Source organism: Suncus etruscus, chromosome 1, assembly GCF_024139225.1.
Source record: "Suncus etruscus isolate mSunEtr1 chromosome 1, mSunEtr1.pri.cur, whole genome shotgun sequence".
Classification (NCBI taxonomy): Eukaryota; Metazoa; Chordata; class Mammalia; order Eulipotyphla; family Soricidae; genus Suncus; species Suncus etruscus.
In genome coordinates, this window is record NC_064848.1 from 5057365 (window position 1) to 5070448 (window position 13084).

A 13084-nucleotide genomic window follows, 5' to 3' on the forward strand; every position below is an offset into this window, starting at 1 on the left:
CAGGGAAGTGTTTGTTTTATTTTATTCCTCTTTGTCTGAACTGAATTTTTTATGTCTTAGGAAATACTTTTGGTTTAAATTTCAAGAGATCTTTGTTGTTTGAAAAAGACAGGATAAAAGCTACTTCAAAAATTAAAAGTCTAGGGCCAAGAGATAGTACAGTGAATAGGGTGTTTGTCTTGCACTAGGTTGGCCCAGATATATCAACTATAGGATATGTTATAACACATATAGGAAAAAGTACATCCCATATGCTGCCCTGAGCCCACTAGGAGTCATTCCTGAGTGCAGAGCCAGGAGTAAGTCCTGAGAACAGTTACCAGATATGACCCAAATCATCATCATCATCATGATCATCAAAAAATAAAAAATTCAGATGAGAAAGTACAGTGTGCCTATATGCATTCACACTCACACACACCCATGTAAGCAAAGAAAAAGGGAAAACTTTTGACTTGCTTATGCCCAGTATAAATAAAACCTATACAATTTATTATTGAAAAATTGTTCTGCACTGAGAAATCACTCCCCATTGCCAATATGTGACTTGGGCCAAGGGAGCCAAGCATATTTCAGGCCTTGATTCAGTCAGTAAGGCCAACTCAAAAAGCCCAGCTCTCAGTTTACCATGGTGATTGCTTTTAGTTTGTGGGTTTAAGGAGCAGATTGCCTTCAATATGTCAGTATTTTCAAATATTTTTCCAAATATTTTTTCCAAATTACAGGTTATATTGTTCTCTGCATTTTGAAGAGTCTTCATAAAGCACAAAAGGGAATAAAAAGCGTCCATTAACTAAATAAATGTTAACTGATATGAATCATCAACTTGAAGGCAGAAAGCTATCTGAGAAGTAAAACAAGAGATTGATTTATAATAAAAGCACAAGAAGCCAATGGAAGAAGTGTCTTTTAAAAAAGAAACATATTTTAGATCTGGACAATAAAATATTTCAATAAACCAATGTATGAAAAGCACCATAAACTAAGATAAGAAGTGTCTTTAAAAGTCAATTTAATTTGGGGACTGGAGCATAGTCCAGCAGGTAAGGATCTTAGGAGACCAACATTATGGCTCCAAGGAAGAGCTCTGACTCAGAGTATTAATGGAGAGTTTTTTTTGCATGTCCCCGAACCGGGTTCAACCCCTGACACACATACAGTTCCTTGGGCACAGCCAGAAATGATCCTTGAGCTCAGAGCCATAAGTAAGCCGAGCACAGCTGGATGTGGCCCCAAAATAATAAAGCAACTTATTTTAGATCTGGGTGGCAGTGAAACAATTCATTGGACTCCTCTTATGTAAAAACACTGATAACCAAGCATTAAGGCCAAAGGGGGGGGGGTTTGTTTGAACATTTGTAACTGATCTTAAAGCACAGTGAGCTTTTGTATATTGTTAACTTCAGGATGTGGGTAAGACAACAACCTCTTCGGAGCCAATCATGGCCCCAAAGAGAAACTGCAAATTGTTTGGTGGTTGGAGATAAATTCCTCCTTTTTGAATGGACCAGAGAGTTGGGGAAGGCCTTTCCCCTTCAGCAGGTTTCAATGCCGGCAGGAGGAGCCATAGCTTCTGGTAAAAGAGAAGCAGCACATGCTCCACCAGGAAGAGCCTGTGGCTACATTTCTGCCTGCATCTTAGAGTGGGTCCTGATGGTGGGAAGAGGAGAATTCTAAGCAGAATGACTGGGCTGCCTCAGTGAAGAACAGACACACACAAAGAACCCCAGATGGACAGGCCTGGAGTTGGCTGAGCCTCTCAGCACATGTTAACTCTGGTAACTGTACACTGAGACCCCTATAAGCAGCATTTTGTCTTCTTGAAAATCTTAAAATGTTTGTGATTCATGAGTCATGTAGAAGGGGCTCATCTATGAAAATTGAACCACTTCAGAAGTTTAGTAAGTAGGAAGAGGGTACAGAGGTCTCTTGGACAAAGCCTTTGAAGGGTGGCCATAAGATGCAATGTGTTTCTAACTTGTCAAGGACTAGCTCATGGTCTGGGAGTGTTCCACAGAATGTGTGAGGGGCTATTTCCAAACAAAGAGATTGCACTAACTCCTTTCCTTCTTGGATGTTATTTAATTCAATTTTATTTGGTTTTGGGGTCAGAATCATACTAAGGGTTTTTTCCTATCTCTGTAAATAGAAATACTCCTGGCAGAGCTTAGGAGACCATATAGGGTACAGGGATCGAATCGGGTCAGCCATATGCAAGGCAAGCTCCCTCCCTACTGTACTATCTCTCCAGCCCCAATTTCTATTTGTTTTTGTTTTGGGGGTCATACCCAGCAATACTCAGGGGTTATTCCAGGCTCTGCCTGGGATTCACTCCTGATGGGTTGGGGGGACCGTATGGGGTGCCATGAATCAAACCTGGGTAAGCTATTTGAGAGGCCATGTGAGAGGAAAATGTCCCTACCTTCTCTACTATAACTCTAGTTCCTTTGGACATAACTAGTAAAGACCTGTTCTCCAAGGAAACACACTCTTGGACATCAAACAGGCGACTCAGGCACAGGGACGCTGTGGGTTTGGAGTCAGCTAAAGCAGAACTGTAGTACATCTGTCACAGGAAATGCTACACTGGGGAGCACTTGAGACTTAGAGCAAGAAAAGACATGTTTCTCAAGAGAAAGGCTTCCCAAATTAAAGCCGTGTATCAGCGTTGTGAGATCCATTGAACAGGTAAAGACAAAGCAGCTTCACAGCTCACTAGGAAAAGGATCCCTGATTAAAGGGCATGCCAGGCCCCTCAGGTTGCAGTTTCTTCTGTTATTCTTTCCTTACTAGTTATCCCCATGAACTCGTCTACAATTGTCTACAATTATTTCCTTCCTTCCTTCCTTCCTTCCTTCCTTCCTTCCTTCCTTCCTTCCTTCCTTCCTTCCTTCCTTCCTTCCTTCCTTCCTTCCTTCCTTCTTCCTCCCTCCCTCCCTCCTTCCTTACTTCCTTCCACCCTTCCTTCCTTCCACCCTTCCTTCCTTCTTCCCTAATTCCCTTCTTCCCTTCCCCTTCCCTCCTTCCTCTCCCCTCCCTTCTCCCTCCCTTCCCTCTTCCCTTCCTCCCTCCCTCTTTCTCTCCCTTTGTCCCTCTCTCCCTACTTCCTTCTCTCCCTCCCTCCCTCCCTTCTTCCCTCCTTCTCTTCTTCCCTCCTTCCCTCTTTTCTCCCTTCCTCCCTCCCTTCTTTCCCTTCCTCCCTCCCTTTCTTCCTTCCTTCCTCCCTCTTTCCCTCCCTTTATCACTCCCTTTCTCCTTCCCTCCCTCCCTCCCTCCTCCCTATTTCTCTCCCTTTCTCCCTCCCTTCCTTCCTCCCTCTCTCCCTCTCTTTCTTCCTTTCCTCTTTCCTCCCTCCTTCCCTTTTTCCCTCCCTCCCTTTCTTCATCCTTCCCTCCCTCCTGTTCTTTCTTCCCTCCTTCCTCCCTTTCTTTCTCCCTCCCTCCCTTCCTTCTTTATTCCCTCCCTCCCTATTCTCCCTCACTTCCTTCCTTTTATTTGTCTTTTTTTCTTTTCTTTTCTTTCTTTTTCTTTTTTTTTTTTTTTTTTTTTTTTTTTTGGTTTTTGGGTTACACCTGGCAGTGCTCAGGGGTTACTCCTGGCTCTGCACTCAGAAGTAGCTCCTGGCAGGCACGGGGGACCATATGGAATGCTGGGATTCTAACCATAGTCCATCTTGGATCAACTACATGCAAGACAAATGCCCTACTGCAGTGCTATCTCTTCGCTGCCTCCCCCCGCCCTTCTTCCTTTTCTATAAACTGATGTTCTGGGAAGTTTTTCAAATGATCAAATGCATCAATCAGTAACAAACTGAGGCAATGCCATTGTGTTAAAAAAATAATAAGAGACCAAGTTATTCCTGACATTATGGCTCCAAGGAAGTGCGTTGACTCGGGGTATTAATGGAATGGCTGTCTATCTTCCTTGTTCCCTGAAGAGGAGGAATGCTGTTTATCTGACCTGTGCTTTAATACTTGTCGAGTGTTCCCAATGTCTTAAATTTTGAACAGGCACCAGGACTTCAACTTGCAAGAATTATTGAAGAGCTAGACACAATATTCAGAGTGAGTTGCTGACATTATCAGAGTCAGGAATTTAGCATAATGTTGAGAATCAAAGCCACTGCCTTGCCTTTAATCCAAGAAGCTCACATGGGTCCCACTGAAGTCTAAACTGGTTAGGTGTATGTTTAAGTTCTGCCACTGTCTACTCCTGAAAAAATGACTAACACAGATTGTTTGCATCCCCATAGAATTTCATAGATAACATTTGGATTTGGGCTCTTTGAGAGGCAATTTGCTCATGAGGGTGGAACATTCGTGATGAAATTATTATCCTATCAAAATAGACGCTTTCTGCTTCATGTTTCCCTGTTTCTCTTCCTCTCTCTCTTTCCCTCCCTCTCCTTCCCTTCTTCCTCCTTCCTGCACTTGAAGATACAACAAGAAGGCTTGCCTTTGTAAACCAGAAGAAGAATATTTTTTGTTTATTTTAGGGGCCCATACCTGGCAGTGCTCAGACTCAGAGGTCACTCCTGATACTGCACTCAGAAATCATTCGTGCATTCCTGGCAGATTCAGAGGGCCATATGGAAAGCTGAGGATTAAATCTCAGGCATTTGCAAGGTACTATTGCTCCATCCCATAGAAGAAGGTTTTTAACTGAACTAACTATCTTGGCATCCAGCTCTTGGATTTGGGTCCCAGAGCTCTCAAAAATGAATGTTGGTTGGATAAGCCACCCTAGAGTACAATATTTAGTTATGGGAACCTGAGGTAATCTGATATTCTTTCTGACCCTAAATATTCCCATCTGTAAAACTTGAGGTCCCTATTATGTTGTTGTGAAAATCTTATGTATAAATAATCTTTCAAAGGTGCCTTATTTCCAGGAGGCTGTTTCCACATCTAAGGAAGCAGACACAGAGAGATAAAATGACTTGCCCATGATCACACACCTGACTGCTGCTCCCTACCCCAGACTACTAACGCTTACAGCCCAACAGGTCAGAACTTCCTGCATGATTCCTTACCAAGCTGTATTCTAATTTGCCCAAACCCCTATTTTGGTCCTGAGCTATGTGGAGCCAAACTGGCCTTGAACTGCTGTTCTTTTATAATGTGGAAGGTCATACATAGAAACATACAGTAAATTTATCTCCATGGAAGACTGAGGGAACATGGCACAACAGTGAAGATTTGAGAAGACCTGGGACCAAGTATGTCATCACCTTCTTCTGTGGCATTGGGAAGTCACTGGTGTGGGCCCCTTCAATTTTTATTAGTGGATCACTCAGGGTGCTTCTAGTCTTGATACATTATGCTTCCAAACTTACAGGGTGAATCTACTGTTTAATAAACACCCCAGGAAGGGCTAGAATGATACTACAGTAAGGAGGGCACTTGCCTTGCATAGGGTCTGTTGCATCAGAGCCCTTTGGATGGGCTTGGATGGTGATGGGATGAAGGCCTTTCTTCTCTAGCCCAGGGCCACATGTTTCCAACCCCAGCGAATCTGCAGTTTTAGGTAGTGGTGAGGAAATCATCCACAAACAGGTTCCAAAAAATATCAGCTTTATTTATGCCCTAGTCACCACATGTGTGGCCTATCATAACCATTTGTGCTGGAATCCTATTCAGCCCTGCATTGTATCTTGTCCCTCAGAGATCTCCTCCTGCTTCCTCCTCCATCCTGCATCCATGCAAATTCTCTTTGCCCCTGAGTCCAAACCTCTGTGTTACCTACCAACGACCCCTCCCAGAAATGGGAGGTCTTTCTTGTAGGGAAGGTTACACAGGAAGAATGAGGGGTGAGATTATAGGGTCCACACAAATTCAATCCCTGGCCTCCTGTATGGTCTTTCAAGAGTACAATCAGGGGTAATTCCTAAGTGCAAAGCCAGGAATAAACCCTGAGCAATACTGGGTGTGACCCAAAAACAAAAATAAAGATAATAAATATTCTGGGAGCCAGAGGCAAAATATACAATGACATCACCTTATATACCATGAAAAACACATGCACAAGAAATTTTCTTTTCCTTTTCTGTATTTATTATTTATTGGAAACTCTTTGTAGCAACTAACAAATCACAACAGAACAATAGCTGCCTATACCAAGTTGTGGAAAGATTGTTATGAGGCAAGAACCCCAAAGAGTAATACGCTGGCGTTTTAGGGGCTGTAAATCAACAAAAATGGTTTTCAGTTTATAGGCACGAAGAACGGCATGAACTTTAACTGTCAACTGGAAGTGAGAGTCTACTCCTTAACCTTAATAAAAAGGATAAAAGGTAGAATGAGAGAACTCCTTGAATGGAGACATTTACAGGAAAAGAATTGAGTGTAAAGGCCACTCAGATCAGGATCAATTTTCTCAATTTTGCTTTGAAAGATATCCTTTATTCAAATGAATCTTCATGAAACACTTCCTAAGGAGCAAAGAGAAAAAATACCTGCCTTGATATGCATCACATAGAAAAGAAATACTCGATGCCTCCAATTTTTTTGAAGATCAAACAGAATAAGTCAGAAGCATTTATTTTTAAAGATGAAGTATATTTTCAGTCAAATGTGAAATTTCCCTTCCTAGAGACACATGTCATTTGACTATTGCCCTGACTGACTCTTTTCTGCTATCTTTCTACTATTCTCTGAGAGAATGTGGCACTCTTAAGGACCGTTTGGGACAATTATGATTGATGGATAGAGCCTGAAGGGGATTGCACAGGGAAAAAAATCAAAAGCAGTGTAGATTCCTGGGAAGACATTGTTTTCAATATAGAGAAAGGGAAAATTGCAAGCCTTAAACAGGAGTGCAATCCTCTTATTATCACCAAAGTTAGATATTATAATTTTCCTGACCCCAAAATCAAATAATGATGATGGTGATGATAATAAATATTATTATGTATTCTTTGGACCCTTATACAGAGCCCGACTGACTCAAAGTTATCCACCTTATAACCTCCTCACTAATGTCTCATCTCATTCCTATTTTTCCTAGATGTTGCCATTACTTGAGGTTTTATGAGTTATTTGGTGAGGTGGTAAAATTTTTCCCATATCAATGTGGTAATTGCCTCTCTGCTTTATGATTTAGGAAGGTTTTGTGGGAGCCTCTATGTTGGATGAGCCCTTTAGTTAGAGAGGCTGTGAAGACAGAGGTTCCAATTAGTGGGAGGCACTTTATTGGAAACAGAGAAAACTGAACTACTTTCACTTCTAGAAGTAGTGGCCGATGCTGCAGTGGCAGTAAACATCAGAAAGGTGGACTTCATGGCAGAGTTTATGACCTCAGTATAGTGAAAGCCTAAACTCTGAAGTCTCTCTCTGTCATCTAAATTCTGCACATCTGTTTCCTGGTGGTGCTGACCTGACAGTAGCAAAATGGAGGTTCTAGGCTGCTCTGAGAAGTTAGTTAGTGTTGGGGGATAATATGGGATTTAGGAATCAAATCCGGATCGATCCCAGGTCTACTCCATGCAAGGCAAACACCCTACCACTGTGCTATCACTTCAGCCCCTTGAAGATTCTCTCTTAAAAGGGACTTTCTTTCTTTTTTTTAATATAATTTTTATTTTGATCATAGTGGCTTACATATTGTTGACAATAATATTTTAGGTAAATATTTACATAAAATCAGGGGGGATTCCCATCAAATAAGGGAGGCACCAAGACCAAACAGGTGCAAGACTACTATGTAGTAGAATAGGTACATAGGGGACCACATATTCTAGCAGCCCTGGGGGTGAGGGAAGAGGATATGGGAGATAGGACAAAAACGGAGGTGTAGGGAGGACAATTTGGTGATGGGAAAAGGGACTTTCTAGAAAGGACCAGTTCTCATGCTTTTTGTCTCCATTGCCTTTGGTCATTGGTTATCCCATACCATGTTTTTTATACCCTGGCTAATGAGTGCAATCATCGTGTCTGTCCTACTCCCTTTGACTCACAGTATGATACTCTACAGACTGATGCACCCATGTATGATTTCATCTTTTCTCTAGGCCAAGTAACATTACATTGTGTAGATGTACCATACAAAAATAAAGATCAGGAGAGTAAGGAGGGGATAAGAAAGGTCAGGAAAGGGAGCACTGTAACAATGATAGGGGGAAGTGGTCACTCTGGACCAGGACCAGGTGCTAAAAGGAGGTAATGTGGTATCCATAATGTACTATCAGTAGCAGCTTGGTAAACCACAGTGCTTAAAAGAGAAATAGAAAAAGAAAATAGTGTCTATCATTGTGGTAGATTGATAGGAACAGGGAAGAGAAACTGGACAAACTGGTGGAGGGAAATGGGCACAGGTGAAGAAACTGATGTTGGAGCACTGCATGCCTGAAACTCAATCATGAATAACTTTTATCACTGTAATTCACAATGATCCAATAAAACAATTTTTTAAGAATATGAAAAGAGATTAATGGAGCTGAGATGGCCCAAAGAACTGCACCCATACTGGCATTCAGGAGCCCTGAATTTGATCTCTGACACTGCATGGTCCCCAGATAAAAAACAAAAAGATGAATTATGACAACAAATTCTGTAGAGCTCAAAGCATTTTCACATATATGAGATGTCTAGCCCTCAGGGGCAAGAATATGAAAGAGAAAATTGATCAGGATTGGTCAGAAGAAAGGAAGGATAGAGAATTGAAATTTATTTCAAATTTCTCTGTTGGTAAGAGGAGAATCCAGCTCTTTTCTGCTTCAAGAGTTTTGGTCCAAGAGTTTTGGGTCAAAGTGATAGTACAGTGGGTAGATTGTTTTTTTTTCTTTTTCTTTTTCTTTTTCTTTTTTTTTGTATGGGAACGCCCTAGATTTGATCCTCAGCATTCCATATACTCCCCAAGCACTGCCAGGAGTGACTCCTGAGCAACGCTGTGTGCCTCCCAAAACAGTGCAGGGCTTTTTATTATTCCTTTCTAACCCTACAGAGTATCCCTTAATGACGCATTATTGCCAGAGTGGGAACTTTCCTTTCCTCAATCTTTTTATTTGTTTTAGGTGATTTCACACTCAACCTTACAGTGTTACCTGTTCAACCCTAGACACAATGTAAGCCTGTGCACGGTTGTCTGTGCTTGTCCATATGGCCCATAGGCTTGTCAACTGGGCCATGCATGCACACAAGATCAGCTTTGCTCACAAGTTATTTTTATTTTTAGATTTGCATGCTTTTGAGCCATACCTAGCTATACTCTGGACTCACTCCTGGCTCTGTGCTCAGAAATTACTCCTGGCATTGTCATCTGTGTGCAGACAAATGCCTTCCCCTGTATCAGTCTGGCCCCCTGTAGACTTACTATTTTAAAAGACAAAAGTCTGATTGAGGTTGAAGATGGCTTTGGTTCCAATCACTGCTTTGAACTAAAGCTTGTGAAGTAATTGAGTCTCCATGGGGTGTGTGTGGGGGGGAATGGGTCTTCACTTTAAATAAACCATGCCACATCCCCCACTTTAAGCACAAAAAAATTTTTACTTTTTTTCCTAAAAGAAAAACTTTCGTGACCAAATCCAACTGCCAAACCCACCTCCCATCCTTCTGCCTTGCAGCAAAGAAGGAAGCGTTCTGTGACCAAGCCCCAATTTCTATGAGTCACACAGATTACAGACCTTGCGATCCTGGTATCCTCTTGGTCTTTTCCTTTTCCCCTACGATAAAGAATGAAACACAGTTTAAATCGTAAGAACTCTCTCGAGTAACTATACCAAACAAATCTAAGGCATGGAGTCCCCCACACTCCCTCCCTCCATCCTCCCCCTTCCTCAGCAACCCCCCACTGTGCCAGCCTGTTCCCTCTCTCCATGCACGCAGGAGCTAATAATTAGAAAGACCTTTCCCACCCCAGACAATGACGATCTGCTTGCCAAGATCCCTGTTTGCTTTGAAGAAAGAGTTTGACAAAGTCAATATTTACAAAACCAACTCTAGTCAGACGCCATGTCCCACTTCCAGGGACATGCAGATTCTCCATGAGGCTCCAAATTGCCTGGTCTTCCAGACACAAGTAGGTCTGTCTGTTCTGGGTCTCTCTTGACAAGGCCATTCACTTAGCCTTTGAACTCCCTTGCTGGGATGCTTTTCACCAAGTATGGGAATAATTACACTTATTGTTGAAGGGGTCGTTCAGAAATGTGCCCATCTGGGAACATGGGAAAATGTCTTTAAAAAGTGCTGTTTCTAGCTGTAAGAAAAACAATATTTCATAAAATCAATAGACAAGGATAATCAAAGTAGGGCTAATTAGTGCTCCAAAATGATGGCATTCATGGGAGTCAGAGAGATTATACAGCAGATAGGACAAAAATGGGTTTGATCCTCAGCATTTCAAATGGTTCCCCAAGTACAGTATTAATTCCTGAGCACCACTTAATGTGACCCCAAAATAAAATCCAAAAACAAACAAACAACTAAATAAACTCCAAAAGATGTTATTCTTTAATAATGTTTTGTTGTTTTAGGTAGATCCCTTACCTCTCCTACCTAGTCATATCTGTATTACCTGTAGATATGTGATGTGTAAAACTGTGAAGCCTGAGAGATTGAGTGGGGTGAGAATCGAAGCAAGTGCCTGTGTCTGTTCTCATTATGTATATTAGCACATGGCCTTCGCACATTCTGTTTAACAGCTGAATTTGAAACCATAATGGTGCCGGCCAAACCTAGCCTGAAGGCTTATCTGTCTTGGGATTTGGCCATTTACATGGATTTTTGTGGATTTTTTTTTAACTCACATTTTTCATGAAACACAAATATTTGCCATGGCAACTGGGATGTCACATGACCTGCTGCTACATAAGCAGCCTGGAAAGCTCTTACTGGGTAACAGCCTACCATGCTGGAAATACAGTGGAAACATCTTGAGAAAAATATCTGGGCATAAACAGATGAAGGTCAGGGAAGAGCAGGTAACAGTTTACTATGGAGACCCAGTAGGATTCATTTATTCCCTGTCACCTATTTTCCTCTCCTCTTTTTTCTTTTTTTAAATGGGAGCAGCTGTAAACAGGACCACATAGGGTAAGCCCAGAAAAAGACACTGCCAGCTGTCTCCCTTCTATGGTGAAAAGTTTCAATTATCACAAGTCTGCTGGGGTGGATCATAAACAAAGAATGAAGGCTACAAAGACTCAGCACCTTCCAGCCCAAAGAATCCTCTGTAAGGCTGAATTATATTGTTCTGTGAAGTCCTAACATTAGGCAAGACAGAATTCCTTTTCCCTTTCTTATTTGCCAAACAGAAGGACTTAGAGTTTTATTTGTTTGTTTTTGTTTTTAACCCCTATGCTTAAAAACAAATGAGACACAGCCACAGTTCATAAGAACATAGTCTGTGCAGCAAAAATTTGGATACAGACCATTAATTGTATTCCAAACTCCTAAACACCTGATTGTAAGATGACTCCCAGCTATTAATCCAAACAAGAGCACCCTCCCTCTTCCTTTTACCTTTAAAACTATTCCTTTGATATATAAAAGATACCTGAATCTTACTCCAGGTGGATCTTAATCCTCCCCCACCTGGTTGAATTTGTACTAAGAATAAAGAAAGGTCATTCTGACTTTGGTACGAGAGAGACCATGAGGCAAAAAGCAAATTGACTCCATGACTTTCTTCTGACTAGCTTGGTTTATTAATTCTCATGGCTGGTCGTCTGCACAGGGTTGGAAACACAACGTGTTGGGGTTATTTCACAACATGGGGATTTATTTGACAACAGGTGCCCGAACAGGGATCCAAGGACCTGAGAAGGCCCCAACGATGGTGAGTTATTTGACCCTTTGGTGGATTATCACCATCACAGTCTCCTTCAGATGGACAGTGCCATTACCAGAACATAGATGCATATGGCCTCTATTCTGAATAGCTTTATGTTACTCTAGTCTGTCGTTCAACTGCCCCCACCCATGGTAGCAGAGGCCCCTCGCGCTGGGCAGAAGCAGGCAGTGAAAGAGAGAGTGCTGAAGACTCTGAGCAGCATCGTGGAGGCCTATGCCTACCACCTTTCTTCTACCAAAGGTTCTTTGTGCGGGGGGCCCTGGCCCCTCAAATTGCAGCAGTTTATCAAGGTGGATGGTGCAGAAGCCAAAGAGAAAGCCTTATTAGAGGGGAACTAACAGCAGGGAGATGAACGGGTTCTTCCCACCCAGATTCCAGCTCAGAAACTGAAGGCCTTTCCATCCCAGATGACCTCAGCAACCTACCACAAAAGGTGGAGATGGAGAACCCAAATCTAGCTGAAGCCCAACTGAGGAGAAGCCATTTTTAGAACCTCCTACAACTTTCTTCTAGTCTAATCTCTCAATCCTATTTGTATCAGTCATTATATTGCTGGTTAAATTGTGTGTTCTACCTGTAGATTGTAATAGCTACTCATTTGTTCTATGCCCCATTGCAAACAGATAATTATGTATCCAACTCTCATGGTTTAATATTTGTTTTCACAGTTCCGGGGAAATGCATAATGTTGTTAGATTTTTAATGGTTTTCAGCTATCCTAGTGAATGTTTCCCAATTGCTATGATGTTTGATTGTATATATTATTTAGCAACTTATTCTCAAAATTCTGTCTGCTAAAATGTTCTAATATCTTTAGCCACAGAAGTCAATGGAAAAGGAACTATTGACTCTTATTATAGTGCTCATTATAAGACTTTTAGCAAACTTATTTTAAATCTGTATATATCTCTACAGAAGATTCATATGATTTCATTTAGAGAAATTTATGGGAAAGGAACTTGGATAGAGTCATATTACAGTGCTTGGTGTAAGAACCTTTAAGAATTTTCAAAGTAGGGGCCAGAGCAGTGGCACAGGCATAAGGCTTCTGTCTTGTGTGTGCTAGCCTAAGACGGACCACTGTTTGATCCCTCGGCATCCTATATGGTCCCCCAAGCTAGGGGCGATTTCTGAGCGTATAGACAGGAGTAACCCCTGAGTATCACCAGGTGTGGCTCCCCCAAAAATTTTTTTCAAAATAAATATATGTACAGAAAGGTTCTAATGTCTTTGCTCAAAGAAGTCTGAAAAAATGTGATATGTATAGGAAAAAAACTGATTGTTTTGAAATTACTGT

At 41.6% G+C, this 13084-nt stretch overlaps 1 protein-coding gene across 1 annotated transcript in view; it reads right to left on the bottom strand.

The window, feature by feature from the left end:
• IQCH (IQ motif containing H) overlaps positions 1 to 13084 on the bottom strand; it is a 161304-nt gene that overhangs the window by 132426 nt on the left and 15794 nt on the right. The window contains exon 3 of the mRNA XM_049782792.1: positions 2423 to 2566. Coding sequence (XP_049638749.1) covers positions 2423 to 2566 — 144 coding nt within the window. The remainder of the gene's footprint in view (positions 1 to 2422; positions 2567 to 13084) is intronic.